Consider the following 18,505-nt stretch of genomic DNA (forward strand, 5'->3'; position numbering starts at 1 on the left):
TGATCATTTATAATGAAACATGGTTGGATTACACTTTGTTTGATTGCAATTCTTTGAAAAATTTCTTGAGTTTTGGAGAAAAGAGGCAAAATGAGCCACTTGCCGTAGTAAAAACAAAAATTGAAGTACACCAATCGACACCAGCCGACATTTTTACATAAATTAATATGGTTTTTATGACTTTTTTGTTGCAAGGTAGATGACTACAATCGGAATTATACTTTTAAACCCAAAAAATAGGCAAAATTTGGCAAAATGAGGCGTTAAGATTCTTTTGATCAAAAAGCGGGGTTTACCATTCGATTCCTCGTGTTATTTTGCATAAGAAATAATAGTTTTCCAGAATAAGTACAGTTTAGGCGATCGTCATAGAAAAAAGTACCTTTTTTGATTAAAAATCCCCACTGTGCAACGTTTGCAAAACATTTTTTTGGTTTGTAGATTTGACAGTTCATATCGCAGATTGAAAAAAATTATACCCCCAAGTTCAGAATTTAATTCGTTACAATTTTAAATCAAAAGTTTTTTTTATTGGACAAATAGTTATCAAAATATAAGCAAAAGAAACAATGACGTCACAACGCGCCTCTTTTTCCACTTTTCAGTTTTTTTTACAAATCCGCATTTTTCTGCTCTTTTATTCGATCAAATTTTATGAAAATTTCAGATAGTATTGTTTTATTTCAACCAACAAATCGATGTTTTTGGTTTTTCCAAATGTTGATTCAAATTTATTTTACAGCGATTCAGTTTCGTGACGTCACAACGCATCATTTTTTTAAGCAGGGTTTTGCAAAACGTTGTGACGTCTGGTGGAGATTTACCTTAAAAACTGCCTTACGGGACTGAAAGCAAAAAAGACTTATTAAGTTTGCTCTTTTAGATTGAATTGTAAGTTAGTTGTGACGCTGAGGAAAACTTTGTAAACAATATCAGCCGGATGATCTTTGTATGAATGATTTTTTTCTTCTTTCACTTTCACTAAGATCGCCATGAACATGAAAAATTCAAGTGTTCATTTTCAGCAACGGCAGTTAACGAATGAGTGTGGAGGGAATTGAAAAAAAAAACAAATGTCTGATGTGCTTGAGTTTGGATTTCATGAACGCACCTCCTGTTTATTTTTCATAAACTGCGAAAAATATCTGGGTGACTGAGATTTTTTTTCAATGTTAAGGGCTTTCGGCAAAATGAAAACGATTTTTTTCAAGACTGGTGAGAGGTCGATCAGAAATGTATAGTTGAATCTAATATATTTATAGTTGAATGTCCATCTCAATCACACAATTGTAGTTGAATCCATCATATTCACAGTTGAATCCATTATACCACTACAGTTGAATCTATCATATTCATAGTTGATTGCGTAAGGTCAATCAGCAGTTTGTAGCTGATTCTATTATATTTATAGTTGAATTCCTAAAATCAATCATACAATAGTGGTTGAACTTATCAAATTTTAATTTGAATCAATCATATCATCACAGTTGAATCTATTATATTCATACATGATTGCGTGAGGTCAATCAGCAGTTTGTAGTTTGAATCTATTATGTTTATAGTTGAATGTGAAAAAATCAACTACACTTTGATGATTGGTATAACTAGCTGAAATAATTGGAACAACAGACGTCTTTTTTTGTTCCTCCGTGCATAAACAAACTGTCAGGTTCCAAGGCGCAACATAATTTGAAGAATGTATAAATTAAATAAACCCTAAAATGTTTCCGAAAATGTACGTCTTTAGTTGAAACGGTAAGTTGCAATAGAAACAAAATTCCAATGCGCTCCCCGCAAAAAGTGGGGCTCACCTTACGTTTCTTCAAAAATCAATTAATGGTAGAAACTCAGGTAGAAACTCCCAGATTGGAAAATCAGTTCAGAATAAATCAATAAGAAGGATCATGAAACGAACTTATCAATTGTTGAAGTATAGGAAATGTGTTTCCTTTTGCAGCGGATTATTCAACTATGTCAACTGCTGGAGGATGAAATCCACGGAAAATCGTTTCGGGTACATACAATTATAAACGTAATCATTGATCACTGTACTTTATCCATTAATCCCAAGAAAAAAAATACAATTTTTATTTAACCGCTACGGAGCGAAAAAAGGTACCCAAATTTTAAGATAGTTCTACTGGTCCTATCAAGTACTTTTATTGTAAGGTTTAAAGATTTTCATGCAAGTAATTTTTACCAAAATTCGCCATATGTTTCTATCTTAAATATACTTTTACGTTGCAATGAGGAAATTCTAAACCAGTACAAAAAATCGTTTTCAATCGCTTGAAAAACTTTTCCTGCTCTTCACAAAAACTGTAGCGATGACACGGTGACGTTTGCTCTAAAAACAGTGGCTCATTGTCGGCTCATACATAAATGAAATGATCATTCAGCAAAAGTAAACCACCAGCCCGGCCACTAGACAGAGCACCACCAACTAAAGTACGTCCTTAACCCGATATGCATGTTAGTAGAAGCTACATATGTATGTTGAAGGCAAGCCAAGTGGCACACTGTGTAGGTGGTTGGTCAACCTCTCTACATCCTCAGTGTCGATTGTCCTCATGATTTTCACTCGTCAGGTATATCTGTAGTTTTTTTTTGCACTTCCATAAATGAGCATGTCAAGTGGACTTCTTAGAGCTCGTTCAATTATTCCGCAATTGTTTCGTGAGAAACAATAGTAATGACGAAGAAGTTTTTCTAAACCGTCATAAATTAGTGAGCAGTCATTCATTTTTAAATAAGCTAAGCATACATTAAGGCTCTTTACGGTTCAAAATTATTAAGATTATAAAGGTCTTAAACATGAGAGATTATGTGGAAGTATTCTTTTGAAAGCTGAACCATAAGGTCTAATGGTCTCCGAAATTAATTCCGGGATCATTCTCACCCCAATCGAAATAACTACGGCCATTGTTCTTCCCAAAACGCTTCATGATTTATTACTTCAATCGATAATAATTCATTCTTCATCCTCCTAAGGCTTACAACTCAGTCATTTTCAGCCAACGCTTGCTACAATTTTTCGTGTCTGTTTCTTTTTTTCCCCTCATTCCAGATGGAATTAACAACGCCAAATTTCTGAGAAGAGTAGGCTAGGCGCCATTCCTCCAAAAGTTGGTGCCGGAGTTGGCTAAAAAAGGCTGGAAAATGATGTTACTATAACCAAAACACTGCGTCGAGACTCAAACTCAGTACTGCCATCTGTCGACAAGGAAAACGACGACGACGTCTGGCAACAGCAATAACTTCCCGAAGCGTCGAGCCGCGCTGGGTCCGGGTATCATCATGACCATCATGGATGGGAGTGCCGGTGCCGGGACTGGAAAATTGGATATGACAACCGGAGCGACGACGGCTGCGACTTCCGCTGTTTCGGCGAATCAGCTAAATTTGACACCGGAACAGCAGCAACACTTTGCTCATCATCATCATCAGCATCAGCAGCAGCAGCAGTATCAACAACACCATCAACCATATCATCACCACAGCCAACAGCAGTCGTCGCACCACGGACGCCTGGGTGGGATCAGCAGCACCATCGCCGGAAGCACCGGCGGAGGACGCTTCGGGGCAACCAGTGCCAATGGGAGCCCCTCGACGTCCGGAAGCACGGTAGCGGGAGCTGGAGCAGGAGCTGGAGGTGCTGGTGGTGCGGGACAGTTTCCGGCCTCCTTTCCCGACAGCTTCAAGGACTTTTTCGCGATGCTCAACGAGGAGGATGACCACGTGGATGTGTACTCGAACATTTTGGAGGATAAGGTGAGGCAATTAGATTAATATAGGTACTTAAATTTTGTATGTTTGTTTGTTGTTTTCATCGACTTTTTTCGGCCAAGAACTAAATCGTATTGTACAAGCAAGTGTTTTGAGCTAGGTTTGGGTTTTCTCTGGATCTAAAATTAAATTTATTAATTGTACAATTTTCCATTTTTCAAGATCTTAGGACAGACCTACAGCCCTTTTCAGCAACAAAGTGTGAATATAAACAAGTAGGTATCAGCAACCGAAGTCGCAGTTAAAGTTGTCTTCATAATACATCGAAAATAACAGTAGGCCCTTGCGCCAACCTCACTTGGATGCTTCGTGTATGTACACAGCAGGCTACCAACAAAAAATTTGAGTTGGTTTTCCAACCCTGGGCCCAAATTTGGTCCTTTTTCCGGTCTGTTCTTGGACTGATCCATCTGTAAAACGAACCAAATTTTAAAGATGAATTCAAGAATATGCAGGAAATGAATCAAATCTTGGAACACAAAGCAAAAAATAAACAAGATCAGTCAGAATATCTGAAATTCGTAAAATCACGACATTAGATTTTTAAGGCTGTTGTTGACTGGTTGATTTGAAAAACATGAATTGGCTTAGGAAGCGCAGATTTTTAAAGCTGCTTCTGCGGATTGTTTGTTATGATTTGGCGTTCCGGTGTAAAAAGACGGGTTCGATTTGGCCTTCCGGTGAAAAAACACGGATTGGCTTAGGAAGCGCAGATTTTTAAGGCTGCTGTTGATTGTTTTTTGTAATTTGACCATTCGGTGTGGATTGTTTGTTGTGATTTGGCCTCCTGGTGGAAAAAGACGGATTGGCTTAAGAAGCGCAGATTGTTAAGGCTGTTGCTGCTGAATGATTGTTATGATTTGGCGTTCCGGTGGAAAAACACAGATTGGTTTAAGAATCGTAAATTTTTTAGGCTGATGATGATCTATTGATTTGATTTGGTCTCCCGGTGGAAAAAGACGGATTGGCTTAGGAAGCGCAGATTTTAAAAGCTGCTGCTGCTGATTGTTTAGTTTAAGCCTTCCGTAGAATAAAGTCGAAATTGGCTTAGGAAGCGCAGATTTTTCAGGCTGCTGCTGTTGATTGGTTTGATATGATTTGGCGTTCCGGTGGAAAAAGACAGGTTTGATTTGGACTTCTGGTGGAAAAAACACGGATTGGCTTAGGTAGCGTAGATTTTAAAAGCTTCTGCTGCAGATTGTTTTGTTTTAGCCTTCCGGTGGATAAAGTCGGAATTGGCTTTGGAACCGCAGATTTTTAAGGCTGCTGCTGCTGATTTTTTTGTTGTTCTGGCCTGCCGGTGGATAAAGACTGAATTGGCTTGGAAAGCGAAGATTTTTAAGTCTGCTGCGGCTGATTGTTTGTTATGATTTAGCGTTACAATGGAAAAGCCGGATTGGCTTTGGAAGCGCAGATTTTAAGGGCTGTTAATGATTGATTAATTTGAAATGGCCTTCCGGTAGAAAAAGACGGAATTGGCTTAGCATGCACAAATGCTGCTGATTGTTTGTTATGATTTGACGTTCCGGAAAAAGACGGGTTTGATTTGGCCTTCAAGTGGAAAAACACTGATTGGCTTAGGGAGCGCAGATTTTTAAAGCTGCTGCTGATTGTTTGTCGTGATTTGACCATTTGGTGGAAATTCGGTGCGGATTGTTTGTTGTAATTTGGTTTCCCGGTGGAAAAGACGGATTGGCTTAGGAAGCGTAGATTGTTAAGGCTGCTGCTGCTGATTGTTTGTTATGATTTGACGTTTCGGTGGAAAAAACGGATTCAGCCTTAGGAATCGTAGATTTTTTAGGCTGATGATGACTGATTCGTTTTTATGGCTGCTGCTGTCGATTATTTGATATGATTTGGCATTTCGGTGGAAAAAGACAGGTTGGTTTTAGCCATCCGGTGGATGAAGACGGAATTGGCTTAGGAAGCGAAGATTTTTAAGCCTGCTGCTGCTGATTGTTTGTTGTGATTACGCGTTACAGTGGAAAAAGCCGGATTGGCTTCAGAAGCGCAGATTTTTAAGGCTGTTGCTGTAGTCAGTGTTATCGATAGGATAGCTATTGAACAACCCCATTTATGTGCCAATGCCTGAACCTTTATTTTATCTGTTTTTTTTTCTTCTCTCTTTAGGATATCCCCCGCAGCACCAAGTGTCGCTACAATCGCTCCTCGGCTTCTGCCGTCGACCGGAATAGCTCCATGGGCTCGGTCTACGTTGCTGCCGGATCCGGAAGCACAACCGGAGTTCCTACCCTGTCTACTACCTCACCGTCACCGTCGTCTCCTTATGGTGGCAGTCAACATCACGATCAACAACAACAACAGCAGCAAAGATCCCACGGAACACTTGGGGGCCTTGGGCCGGCTACAATTCCGAACAGCAACTTCAACTTCGGTCGATCCAGCTCGTTCCGGATGTACCGGCACAAGCAACATCCGACTGGCTATCAGGATCACCATTCGCTGTTCCACCATCCGACGAACAATATGGCGGCCGCCGCCAATCAGCAAATTCTGATCAACAACATCCGGAATCAGTTGGGGGGCTCGGGGTTGTCGCTGTCGTCTTCCAGTGGCGGTGGAGGCGGGGGTTGTGGTGAAAGTGACACTGGGGAAGACAGAACCATGAAGAATCTAAGTTTGCTCAAGAGTGCAATAGTGGACCGGTCGCCTTCGTCCTCTGCTTTGGTAGGGATCGCAGGAGGCGGTGGTGGTCTAACAGTGACGGGCAGCTTTAATCGATCCAAGTCGAATACGAAAATCGATGATCGATCGCCTACTTCGTTCGAGATGAAAAGTTTCGAACTGGGTGGATCCGGCAATGGGAATGCTTCCAGAAGTTACAAAATCAGTGGTAAGTAAAAGAAAAGTATTCATTCCATCTTTTGAAAACACGTCTTATATCAAACAAAACAAATGACTGCGATGACAGATATACGCGGAACATAGAGATCAGTTATTTTCTTTTTTCGAAAAAAAGACAAAATTTGTATCCCGAAGTCGACTTTGGGCCCCTCCTCCGTTGTGTTTTTTTTTTGGTATCATTACGAATAACGAGTTTCATCGTTGTCTGCTTGTTTTAACAACCTTTTTAACGCGAGCAAGCAAGCAATCACGAATAACTTTCGCTTTAAAGTCAGCCGGATGAGTGACATTTGTAAGCACCCATTTGTTGGGAGGTGTGCGCTGTTAATGCTGGAGGTAACAAGCGCATTTAACACGTTTTTGTACGGTTTTTAAACGCTGGAACGAAAAGGATTGTTCTCACTGACTGGGATTGGATAGTTTATTTTTTCCTACAATCGTTCTGAAAATATATGAACATATGTACATAGTGTTTTTATTATTCATGTTATGATTGACAAACTCTTATGTATGAATAAATCGTAGAATGGAAAAAAGCTCTAAACTATGTTGTATACATGACATGAGAAGTTCTTTCAGAAGTCTAAATTGAACACTTACGAAAAATGGTTTCGAGTACCTTTTATTCCGCCAAATTAGAACTTTGAATGCACACAATTAAGTAACTATGCGACTTTTGCTCACTTGGGATTTGTTCATTAGGGTGGCAATGGATGTGTGGGAAAAAATTCATGGTCGATTTTTGAAAACCAAACGAATACCTATATTTTGAAGATTGGCCCAAAAAAAACAAACCTGTTCAAAATTCCAGTACGACTTGGCTTGATTAAGGGGTGCCTCAAAGTTTCGGTTGATTTACCCTCAAAAATCACCAAAGGCCAGAGGAAATCGAAATAATCGAATTTTGATGTTGATACTAAATGGCTCAAAAATACATACAACGTCAAAATCTGGTGTAATCTCAAAAATGACGTGTTTGTCAAAAATCGACTATAGAATTTAAAAAATAACGTAGTTTTGATGCCAAAGGATTTAGAAATGCATGAAATGTCGGGATCTGGTGTGGTTTTTTTTTGTCAAAAAATTACTTTCTGGGAGTTTGGAATACTGGGCGTTTTTCGGCAAGTTGAAAGTCCCAGAAAGTCGAGATCTCAACGATCAATGCATTTCTACGTCATTTGACATCAAAATTCTAAATTTCCTTTGAATTCCTTTAAAAATTATAATTTGGTTTTGACAAAAAAAAATTATCGAGATAATACCAGATTTCGACGCTTTAATTCATATTATACTCGCTGCCTGAAATGCTTTCAGGAGAATGTAAAAATCCTGCATAATGTGAACCTTTTATTTAGTAAGGCCATGGGACCGCGCATGGTGATGGATGATCATCCCTCCTTCCTTCCAAGCGGAAAAATATTCAAAAAAGGCTCGAACTTCTTGAAAAATTTAAAACTTTTCCTTGTCGATTCACCCTATAATTTTCTAAATTTTCCACTCTGTGGATTTTTTCCCAAACAAATTGCAGCCAAATTTTCCATTGGGGTGACCGATTTTCCAATAGGCGTTTCAGACGCGTAGGGCTTCTATTGGCAATCTAACTATCTTATCTTTCTTTTAACATTTTAACTATTATTTTTTTTGTTAAACCTCTAAAACCAATTCTTTCGCTGAAAAATTCAAAGAAATTAGGTCTTATGATTACATAACACTTTTTTTTCTATGAATAACTTTATCGTTAAGGAAACAATTTTTTTCCTCCATAAATTGCATTGTAACATGGGTTATATAACTTATTTTCAGTGATTTTTCGGTTGTAACCATTTAATATATTTGTCGATTTGTTGTCCTTTTTTCAAACCCCGCGTTAAGACGTATTTTATATTTCTTCTTTCTCACCTAACATACGGTATTTTTTTAAAAGAAAAACCAGAATAATGGGAAATTTAAGTTTATAGTCATTGAAGATGTAAAAACACATGCACCAAGGATTTTTGACGCGACCAAAAGGATATATATATTTTTTATTGGTCTATTTCTAGTTTTCTCATGTTAAGGTTTTCTTGGATATGGCTTTTGACAACTGCTTGTCAAACAGTTGTCATTTCGTGAAACATGTTTACTTTGGAATGAAGGAAATCAATTTTTTTTTTATATGTGATTATCTTCTTATAATCAATTCTAAATTTCGCGATACACTTTTAATAACAAGTCCAAGTAATTTTAAGTAGTCCACAACACAAAATCCTTAGCTCACATTTTTCGCTTAATATTGCTGTCTAAGACCCATTCCACGGTGACGTCACGTAATTTTTCAACCATTTCAATAAATCGTATATAATGTATATCGTGTATAGAGTGTAGATTCAGAATTTAAAGCATTAAGTTTTGATATAAGGGTTAATTTCTCGATAAAGTAATAATTTATATGTGAGTGATTGAACGTGACGCCACAACGCGTCTTCTTTCAAATTTTTTTTCTGAAAAACATTTTCATAAACAATAAAATGAATAAAGTTATGATTAAAAAATATGATTGAAAAATAACTTTAAAAAACAGTGTTTTTTTTCTCGCTTGGAATGGGTCCTAACTAGGATTGTTCGATCTTCAGGAAAAGATTGATGTCCAAAATCGATTCAGATAGACGGCCGTAGGATCGATCCACCCAAAAAATCGAAGTTCGGGGATCGGTCTCTGATAGATCGATATCTTATCCATTTTTAACAAGAAAGAGAACTTTTTGTTATAAAAAGGACAAAAAAAATCACGAAGTTTCAAAGATACATTAACTTTCTATCTTTGGCAGAAAACGCTTTAATTTAGGTACTCAATACATTGAAAAATTAAAAAAAAACTCAATTCAATTTTAAGTATCGAATTCAACTGAATGCCCAACAAATGGCACTCTTTGACATTGAATCGATTTTTAAAATGTGAATCTAAATAATTCGGCTCAGTGGGAAAAAGAATCCAAAAGATCGAATATGAACCGATCTAATGTTTTTCCTGCTAAAGAACCGATCCAAAAAAATCGAAAGTTTGAGTTGAAAAGATCGATCTTCCATAGATTGATCCAAGATTAACCAATTCTAGTCCTAACAATTTTACGTTGAATTTCACAATTCGTTGAAATGCCAATAATTAAATAAGAAAATAGAAAAGAAAAATTATCATTCAAAAAATGATCTCGAAGGTATAAAAAATCAGCTCAGTTCGAACGAGTATATTAGTTATTTGGATTAGATATTTATTTTGAAACAATTTTGATGGGCGATGAGAGCTTCGTTTGCACTTGACGGCAATTACTCTTACATATATTTTGAGCCAGTCAGATTAATTAATTAATAAAAACATTTTAGCCAATTTTTATCGTGAGTTTCCTGTAAGTTTTTTTGCAGTTTTGAATATACTCAAGATCGAAGACAAATTATGAATTCAGAATCAAAGTCAAAGTATTGTAACAAAACTTTGATAGCAGAATAAAAGACAGTATGTGAATTTGAAAAAAAGAGAAAAGAATTTAGATTCCAGTATGACACCTCAGATTTGAAGTTCATTATCACCCAACTTTGGTAAATTAGTAACGAAACTCGAGAATGCATAATATCATGAAATTTAAATGTGTGTGTTTGTTTTAAATTCAAATATCATAATACCATTAAGAAGAATATAAAAACATAATATAAAAAATTATATTTTGAATTTTGTTCCCAAACTCGGCTGAGTTTAAAGATCCACACCAATCAGATCATCAATACTGTTGCCAGATCATTATCACAATGATAATTTAAATTAAAAGTTATAAACTACTTTCAGATTGGCAGAAGAAGTTGAATATTTCAATTGCAATTGATTTAGACTCTACATTAAAGAATAGTATCAATAGAACAGCTTTGTAGCTGAAGTAATTAGACAATTAAAAAAAATAATAAAAAATGATACAACTATTTTATTTTTGATATGAAATATTTTTTTTATTCTAACGTCTATGTAGAAAACTGCAAAACGTTTTGTTTTCTAAAATACCTGAGATTAATGTTGGTTTAAAATTTATTTGAAATTTGGTCATATTCCTGTATTTTCGTAGAACTGCAAAAAAAAACTTAAGTAATTGTTTCTCAGAAGTCAACGATACTCAAAGTCATCGAGAAAGTTGATCAAAATCTTTATTTCCAATATCTTTGTAATATTTTTCAGTTTGTTTTTCAAAAAATGCATAAATGTTTCAAAACTTGGAGTGCCAAAATTTTTTGAGTTTCATTTTTTTCATACGCTCTTTATTGCAAATTTTGTAAAGTAATTTTTTAAAAGCAGTTTTAAGTACTTGGCAATCATAATCAAAACTTATAGTTATAGTTAAGTTGAAAAATGAGAATCGTTAAAATTTCGTTGTGATTATTCGGCACTGCACTATGGGAGATCAGGTGGGCAACAATCGGAAAATGGATAGTCACCAATATTTTTATTTTATCAGGAGGTATCATGATCGAGATATTCATAAATTAATATAAAAAATGGCAAAATAAATGATGATTTTTCGGAAATAAAATAGTTGAAAAAATTTAATTTAGGAACGCTCATGACAAAAAAAAAGTTATAAGTGTTATACATAAGTGTTATGTTGTAGGCTTTATATTCCAAGCTTTCCAAAACATACAGTTTTGTGTGACCTTGGAGTTTTAAAAATGAAGATAACGCAAGAAATAATGAAGAAAATCAAAAATTAACTCGTATTTCCAAAATTTTGGGCGCTATCCTTTGTTGTATCCCTAAGTCCCGGCTGAAATCTTAATTTCATGAAACTTTAAGGTAAATGCCAACAAGTTTTGAAGAGTTTAGCTGCAGTCACCTGCAGCAAAGAGTTTTAAGCGCTTTGAAAGTTGTGAAGTACTCAGATTGCCTCTGCCAGTATTCAAAACATGCCACTATAAAAATTTGATCGTAATATGTCAAAAAAATTAACTAAGATAAATTTTGATCATATCAAGCATAAATGATCATCAAATTGTTGAAAAAATTATGAAGCTATTTTTGTTCGCTTGCTCATATGAGGATCTCCCAGAGTGCACGGATATGTATAAGCTCATGAAAAATAGATGATTGAAAAGTTTCTTTTAATTTTTTTCTATTAACCCTCATCCGCATTAGATTTCATTACCCTAATCAGCACTAGGAGTGTCAATTTGACACCACAAGCTCAAATCGTAATAACATTTGGCGTGTTAAACCGATTTAAACAAAACTTACATCAAAAGAAACCTTGTAATGTCAGTGAAATATGTTTAGAACATTATATACAGCTAAAGTTACAAGTTTTCTCGTTATTCAGCATGAAGAAAAAAATCCGAAAAAACATGCCTCACGAAAACTGCTGTAGTTCATATATTACACGTCCAAAAAAATATTTGCCTTATTCATATGAAAGCTGAAGTTAATGCCTACATCATGAAGACAAGAAATATTTTTTTAATTTTTTTTTAATGAAATGGTTTTTGTGATGCGTGTCGTGCGTTTCTTGGTTGGATTTCGGCATTATTTCGGCTCTCGGCTTGGCTCTCTTCCCAAATCACCACCCACCGTACCTACTCGGAGAGCAAACAAACACGTTTTGCTGGACGTGTGCTTGTGGTTCTAGAAATTCAGGAATGATTTTACATTTATAATTTTCATATTTTTTTGAAATCACACAGCGTGATTTGTTGCACCTCACTAGAATGTAGATTAAATTTGCTTTCCAATGAATATATTTTTGATTGGTCCAAACAAAGTGAAAGCAATGAAAATCCGGGTACAACCTGACGGTGGACCACAAAAAGAGATGAAACTTCAATTTGTAAAAAAATTGCGCAAAGTAGTAAACTTTGAAAAACTCCAGTAATTTCAATTTTTGTTGCATCAAAAATCTAAAGACAGCAAAATGTTAGAATTTTAATAAAGTTTGTTGTCATTTTTTTTAAACTCTACCATTGCTCAAACAGTATTTACTAGCAATCGAATGAAAAGTAGGTTTTTTAGACCACTTTTTTTTTAACTTTTTGTGACCATTTCATTGAAAAAATTTTAAAAAAAATATTTCTTGTCTTCATGATGTAGGCATTAACTTCAGCTTTCATATGCATAAGGCAAATATTTTTTTGGACGTGTAACGTATGAACTACAGCAGTTTTCGTGAGGTATGTTTTTTCGGATTTTTTTTCTTTCATGCTGAATAACAAGAAAACTTGTAACTTTAGCTGTATATAATGTTCTGAACATATTTTTCTGACATTACAAGGTTTCTATTGATATAAGTTTTATATGAAGTTCATAATAATTCAAATGACTTAAATAGATTTTACTTTTGTGGTGTCAAAATGACACCCAAAGTCGGAAAAGGGAGTTTTTTTGTCCAGGCTTCCAGGGTTCGTCCATAAAAAAAGTAAAGATGCAATATTGAAAAACTTTTGAATTCATTTAGGGTCCCCCAAGAAATTTTTGTATTTTGAAGCTTCTGAAAAAAGTTACAAGCCTTCAAACTTGCAATGGTGTCAAAATGACACCCTAATGCGGATGAGGGTTAAAAAACAAGTGTATTATATCATTTATCAAATGATATTTAATATGTGAGATTCCTTAATAAGCTCAAAAGTCATTTTTTCTAACCTCCTGGTATATCAAATACGAAAATGACCCTTTATCCCGCATGGATAATTATAGATTTGCAGATTGCAGTTGTGAATATCGAAAAAAGTTCAAATAGAAAATGGGTACAAGAAAGTTTTAATTTCTTCATTTTTGAAGTTTTTTAAAATACTTCAAATTAAGTTCAAAGAGATCATCCCCCGCACCCCCCCTCCCCCGATAATAAAGTTCTTTTCATTGGTCGATTTTTGAAAATTGATAAAATCACCCCCATAAGAGCAAGTTATAAGGCCGAGCCAGGTAAAGACTTTTCAACAGAGTATTTGCATTTCGAAGAAAATTTTGATTCTTTTTAGCAGCGGAGATACTAAGGCTTTTTCGACGTCTAAAATGACGCTCTGGCACGTTAAAACCACCATCTGGTTATGAGTGACTTTTCTCATTTACCTGAGATGGCTTCTGAGACCTTCCCATCGCTTGAAAAGCTGTCCATTGTCCCCAACGGCAAAAATTGATTCTGAATGTCCCGAAAACTGCTTCCAGAACCACAAAGTAACCAGTCACCATCGTGGAAGAGCCACGAATGTTACTATTTCGAGGTTCAGATTAGTCCAGGTTCGGAGCTTTCAAAATTACATTCCGACCGGATTCACATTCCGGAAGATCATTTTGCGGATTAGTGCTGCAGCAAAATACCAACGTACCGGTTCGGTTTTGGTCGCTGTTGAAGCAGGAGGATGCGCGCACTATTCACGGTTTTGATTAAACGACCCGAGGGAGTAAACCGGATTTGGCAGCTCGTAGTGTGGCATGGCCACGTGGTTTAATTAGTCCTCCTGGGCAAATCGGGACTCCTCCTCCGCGTTGATGTTTTGGGTTGTTTGAGATGTGTGCAGGATAATGGACCTTCATTTTCTGCAAGTCATGGCCAGCTTTTCCACCTTTTGCCCAGCTAGCAGCCAAACTCAACATCGTCGTCGTCGTCATTCGGTAGAACGCCCGCCATTTGTGGTTCCTGTGATGAGTCGTCGAAATTTAATCATGGCTTGCTGTGAAACGCGCGCGTATCATCTCTATCAAGATATTTCACTAGATTCAATTAGCCTCTAGTTAGTCCGGTAATTGGCTTCTAATTAATTCGTTAAATCCCCGCTAGGGGGGTGGTATTTTGGAGTACGCGAAAAGCGGGTTTCATTTCCAATTTCGTAATTACGGACCCTCTGTTGTGGTCGTTGAGGTGGAACGTTTTTTGCACCGATAACTCTCAATCATACTTCAATTTCGCTTACCCTCTCTCTCTTTCATTCATTCTGTCTTTTGATTGAGTTTATCCATCATCAACAACAACGAGGCGAAACAAGTAACTGATTTCCGAGAAAACCCTGAGCCTGCCCGGTTGAGATGATCCACCCATCTTGAGCGCGCTTCGGAACAAAGCCGACTTTGCTGAATGAAGAATAAGAGACCACCAATTCACCTCACAAGTTCTCAGATTCACGAGTTCACATCCAAAGGAGGAACACCGAAAAAGAGGAAAATAATACAAACCGATGATTCAAGTTTCATTCAATAAACCGCTTATACATTCAATTTTCCAAAGCAATTTCTCCGGAACAGTCTCTGCGACTCGTCTACCTCGCACAGTCAGCCAGCTTTCGTGTCTTGTGTTTCTCTTTCTCTGTTTCTGTCAGGGTTGATGGGAAGGAACCATGAAGTAGGTACTACGTACATTTCCCGAGTGGGCCATTATCAAACATCGGCTGCCGGGGCGTTCGTAAATGGGCAGTGAAGTGGAAGTGGGAAGGAACAAGGGGTCGGATAAGAGGCGATACAGCAGCCAGTCGCATATTCATACGAAATGATGAGAAGATGGCTGCTGGCTTCAGCTCGTCAAAACCCAAAGGACCTAACCTCTAGCTGCTTTCAGCTCTCGACGACTCTCGGCTTTCGGTACAAAGGCCTCAGAAGCAAGTGAGCCACGTTGTCGTTATGTTGAGGAGCGAAACAGCAAAGGGGGATGGGTCGAGTGAGAGATCACCTCCTCTTCAATTTTCCACCCACCACATCCCTCCATCAGTCAGTCAGTCGTCACTCCACTCCGGTGTGGCATCGCTGAGGGCCCATTCAACAAACCGAGGGGGGAAATGTGACAACTCGCGTCAACAATGATGGCGGTAAAAATGCCTTCAGATGAAATCGGTACCTACTTCTTGATACACACAAATTTTTATGTATACATACGAATACCATCATCATGAGAGCTCGGGCGCCTAATTCAACTAGCAGCTGAATATAATTTTCGGAATACTTGCTGGAATTTTTGGTCTACAGATTCTGCAAATATTTAATATTGAAGCAATGAGATGTTGTTGCTTGGTTGAGCTTTCGAGAATTGTTTTGGGTAAATATACCAAAAAATTTCAGCGGAACAGTTTAAGGGTTTTAGAATCGGCTAAGACTTGATTTCAATTCCTTTCCAAAAACTAGTAGGCTAACTTTCAAAAAGTCTAAGGAGTGTATTCGAAAAAAAAACCCTTTGTTTTGTGAATAACTTGTGCATGCATGAATGAAAATTGATGAAATTTTCAGTGAAACTATCTACTAGTGTGATGTTTACATGTGCAAATTTTGGTGACGTTTTTTCAAGTGGTTTTTTGAGATATCGTTCAATACAGAAGGTCGTTAAATAAATTTTTTTGACAGGGTCACAAATAATTTAGGAAAGTCCCAGAGGTAGATACGAAAACAGCAGGAAATCAACCATTCGACTAAACCTTATATAGTAAATCGTTTAAGGAGTCCAAGATGATTTAAAAGTGTAAAAATTCATTCTCATTTTCACTTTTTATGAAGTGAAGTTGATTAATTCCCTGAAGGTAAGCAAAAGGTATAAGAGGTAAAGCGCAAATCCAAAACTTCGATTGGAGCACTGACGAAAAAAATGTTTTACTAGTTCCTCTAGCTGACTAATAAACACGCTTGACTTCAGTTCTGCAAGAAAAGCAAGCTGCTCGCCATAAAAATAAATTAACACGGTGGTCAAATCGTGCGCAAAATATTGGAACCGGTAGTGGGGACAGCAAAACAAATTCTTTCACGCAGGGGCGGTCCTAGAGCTGGCTCTTGGGGGGGGTGATTTTTCAAATTTTAAAAAATCAGTCAAAAACGTAAATATATTGCGAAAAAAAACATTCATTTGACGAGTGCGAGTGCGTGGAAAGGGGGGGGGGGGGGGGGGGGGGGTTGTGTGCAGTTTCAAATGAGACTTTAATATTTGCTGCACACCAGACCCGTTCGATGGACATGTTCATGGCCATGGGTGAGAATTAAAAATTAGTTAGAAATTTTAACAATACCAAAAAAAAAGGACAATAAATAGGGCAAATTGATTTCTAAAACCCAATTCAAACCCATAGTCATCACACCAACTCGAAAAAAAAGATGCTGATACGGATCAAAATAAATCAGAATCAAAATTTTAAATCAATTTTATTTCCGGTTAGTCATTAACAAATCATTCGAAATGTTGATTCTTATTCTGAACAAAAACAAATCAAGCAAGTATATTCAAAACATCAGAAACGGAATGCGAATTAAAAATTGGAATAAAGCCAGAATTTGAAGCTTCTGACATAACAATCCGTGCACAGAAGAAGAATTGATTAAATATAGCACCAAATTTGATAACAAATTAAACTAGTTCTTACTAATTCTTACAAAAAAATCCGATCAGGTCAGATAATCATTGATAATAATGTAAATTATCAACCATATTCATTTACATTTCTTTTCTTCAATTTCAATTGTAGTTTTGGTTGAAAAATTCCTCTGTAAAGTCATCCATTTGAAATACTATTCAATCACAATTTGAAAAGTGAATTATCGATGAGGAAAATATATCAATTTTGAACTTCAGAGAATTTATTCGAAATTAGCAGATGATTAATTTAAAAATGAAAATAATTAATTCTATCAAGTTATCAAGTTATTAAGTTTTCAAAGATAAAATCCTTAATTAATACTCAAATTCTACCAGTGATCATTATTAAAGGCAAGAAAAGTTAATTTTAGATTGTGTTCATAGTTATAACTTTATGTATTTAAAATACAATAACAATCCATCATCACTGACAAAGTACAATTTGGGAAATGGAAGAGTTCTTGAATGATCAAACACGAAACTGTTCCCTTTTATTTATTTATTTATTTATTTACTAGCTGACCCGGTGTGCTTTGCTACACCTTTCAAAATCAAATGATACTTTCAAAAATTATTCAGATTTTTATTGATTTCTTGGCATTATTTTAAATCAAATTATAACATAATTCATAAGCTATCGCTAAAAAAAAGAGCTGCAGCTGGAGTTTCGAATTGTAACACAAAGATAAATTTAATCTGTCTGGAGGGTCTCAAATTAATCGTACGCATACAATCTAACTTATAAAGTACGGTTGTTTTTGCTTGATATGTTCTGGTTTTAAGCTAAAAAACTGGTAAGAGAGCCGCCTCCTCTGTCCTTTCCATCACCCCCTGCTGAATGGAGGTCGTGATCTTTAATAATCATCACCATTTCATTCCCAAAAATCCTCCTACATCAAATATTGTTCCATTGGTTGATAAGTTTTAAAGCTTTACAACAAAATGTATATGGAGCCTCCTCCTTTCTTCCCCTCTCTAAACTGTAAAGCGTAAGGGTCTATAACAGTGGTTTTCAAAGTGGTCCCTACCGCCCCCTTGGGGGCGTTGAGAGCTTCTAGGGGGGCGGTGAACGCAACTTTAAAATTTGGGGGGCGTTGGAAGGGCTCAGGGGGGCGATGGATTCATTTTAAAATTCTCATATTCTAGAATTACAAAACAACTTAGAATTTAAATAACAACGAGTACGTCTGACTCCCAACAATGAAACGACATTGAAGAATTCTTAAAAACCAGGTTAATTACAAAAATATCTATAAGTTAATAGAGTTATGTGATTTTTTATCCGCAGGTCTCAACACAGACGCATTTTTTATTGTGAGATTTCGTATACGATTTGTATATTAATCTGGTTATGTACGTTATTTTGAGTTATACTAAAAAAAATAAATTTTGGATGGCAATGCTTGAAAGTTATGATTTTTTGAACTTTAATTAAATTAACAAAAAAAAATGAAATTCTGCAATTTTTCATGATTAAACATCAAAAGTTATTCGATATTTACTAAAATTTTCCGAATCCATTTGTTGGAACC

General features: G+C 36.3%; 1 protein-coding gene across 4 annotated transcripts in view; it reads left to right on the plus strand.

Moving 5' to 3' along the window:
• LOC129740640 (uncharacterized) overlaps positions 1–18,505 on the plus strand; it is a 315,420-nt gene that overhangs the window by 134,619 nt on the left and 162,296 nt on the right. For all 4 annotated transcript variants that reach the window (XM_055732386.1, XM_055732385.1, XM_055732384.1 and 1 more), the window contains 2 exons: positions 3,068–3,771; positions 5,917–6,640. In XM_055732386.1, the coding sequence (XP_055588361.1) occupies positions 3,298–3,771; positions 5,917–6,640 (1,198 nt within the window). In that variant the 5' untranslated portion in view covers positions 3,068–3,297. The remainder of the gene's footprint in view (positions 1–3,067; positions 3,772–5,916; positions 6,641–18,505) is intronic.

Source organism: Uranotaenia lowii, chromosome 1, assembly GCF_029784155.1.
Source record: "Uranotaenia lowii strain MFRU-FL chromosome 1, ASM2978415v1, whole genome shotgun sequence".
NCBI lineage: Eukaryota > Metazoa > Arthropoda > Insecta > Diptera > Culicidae > Uranotaenia > Uranotaenia lowii.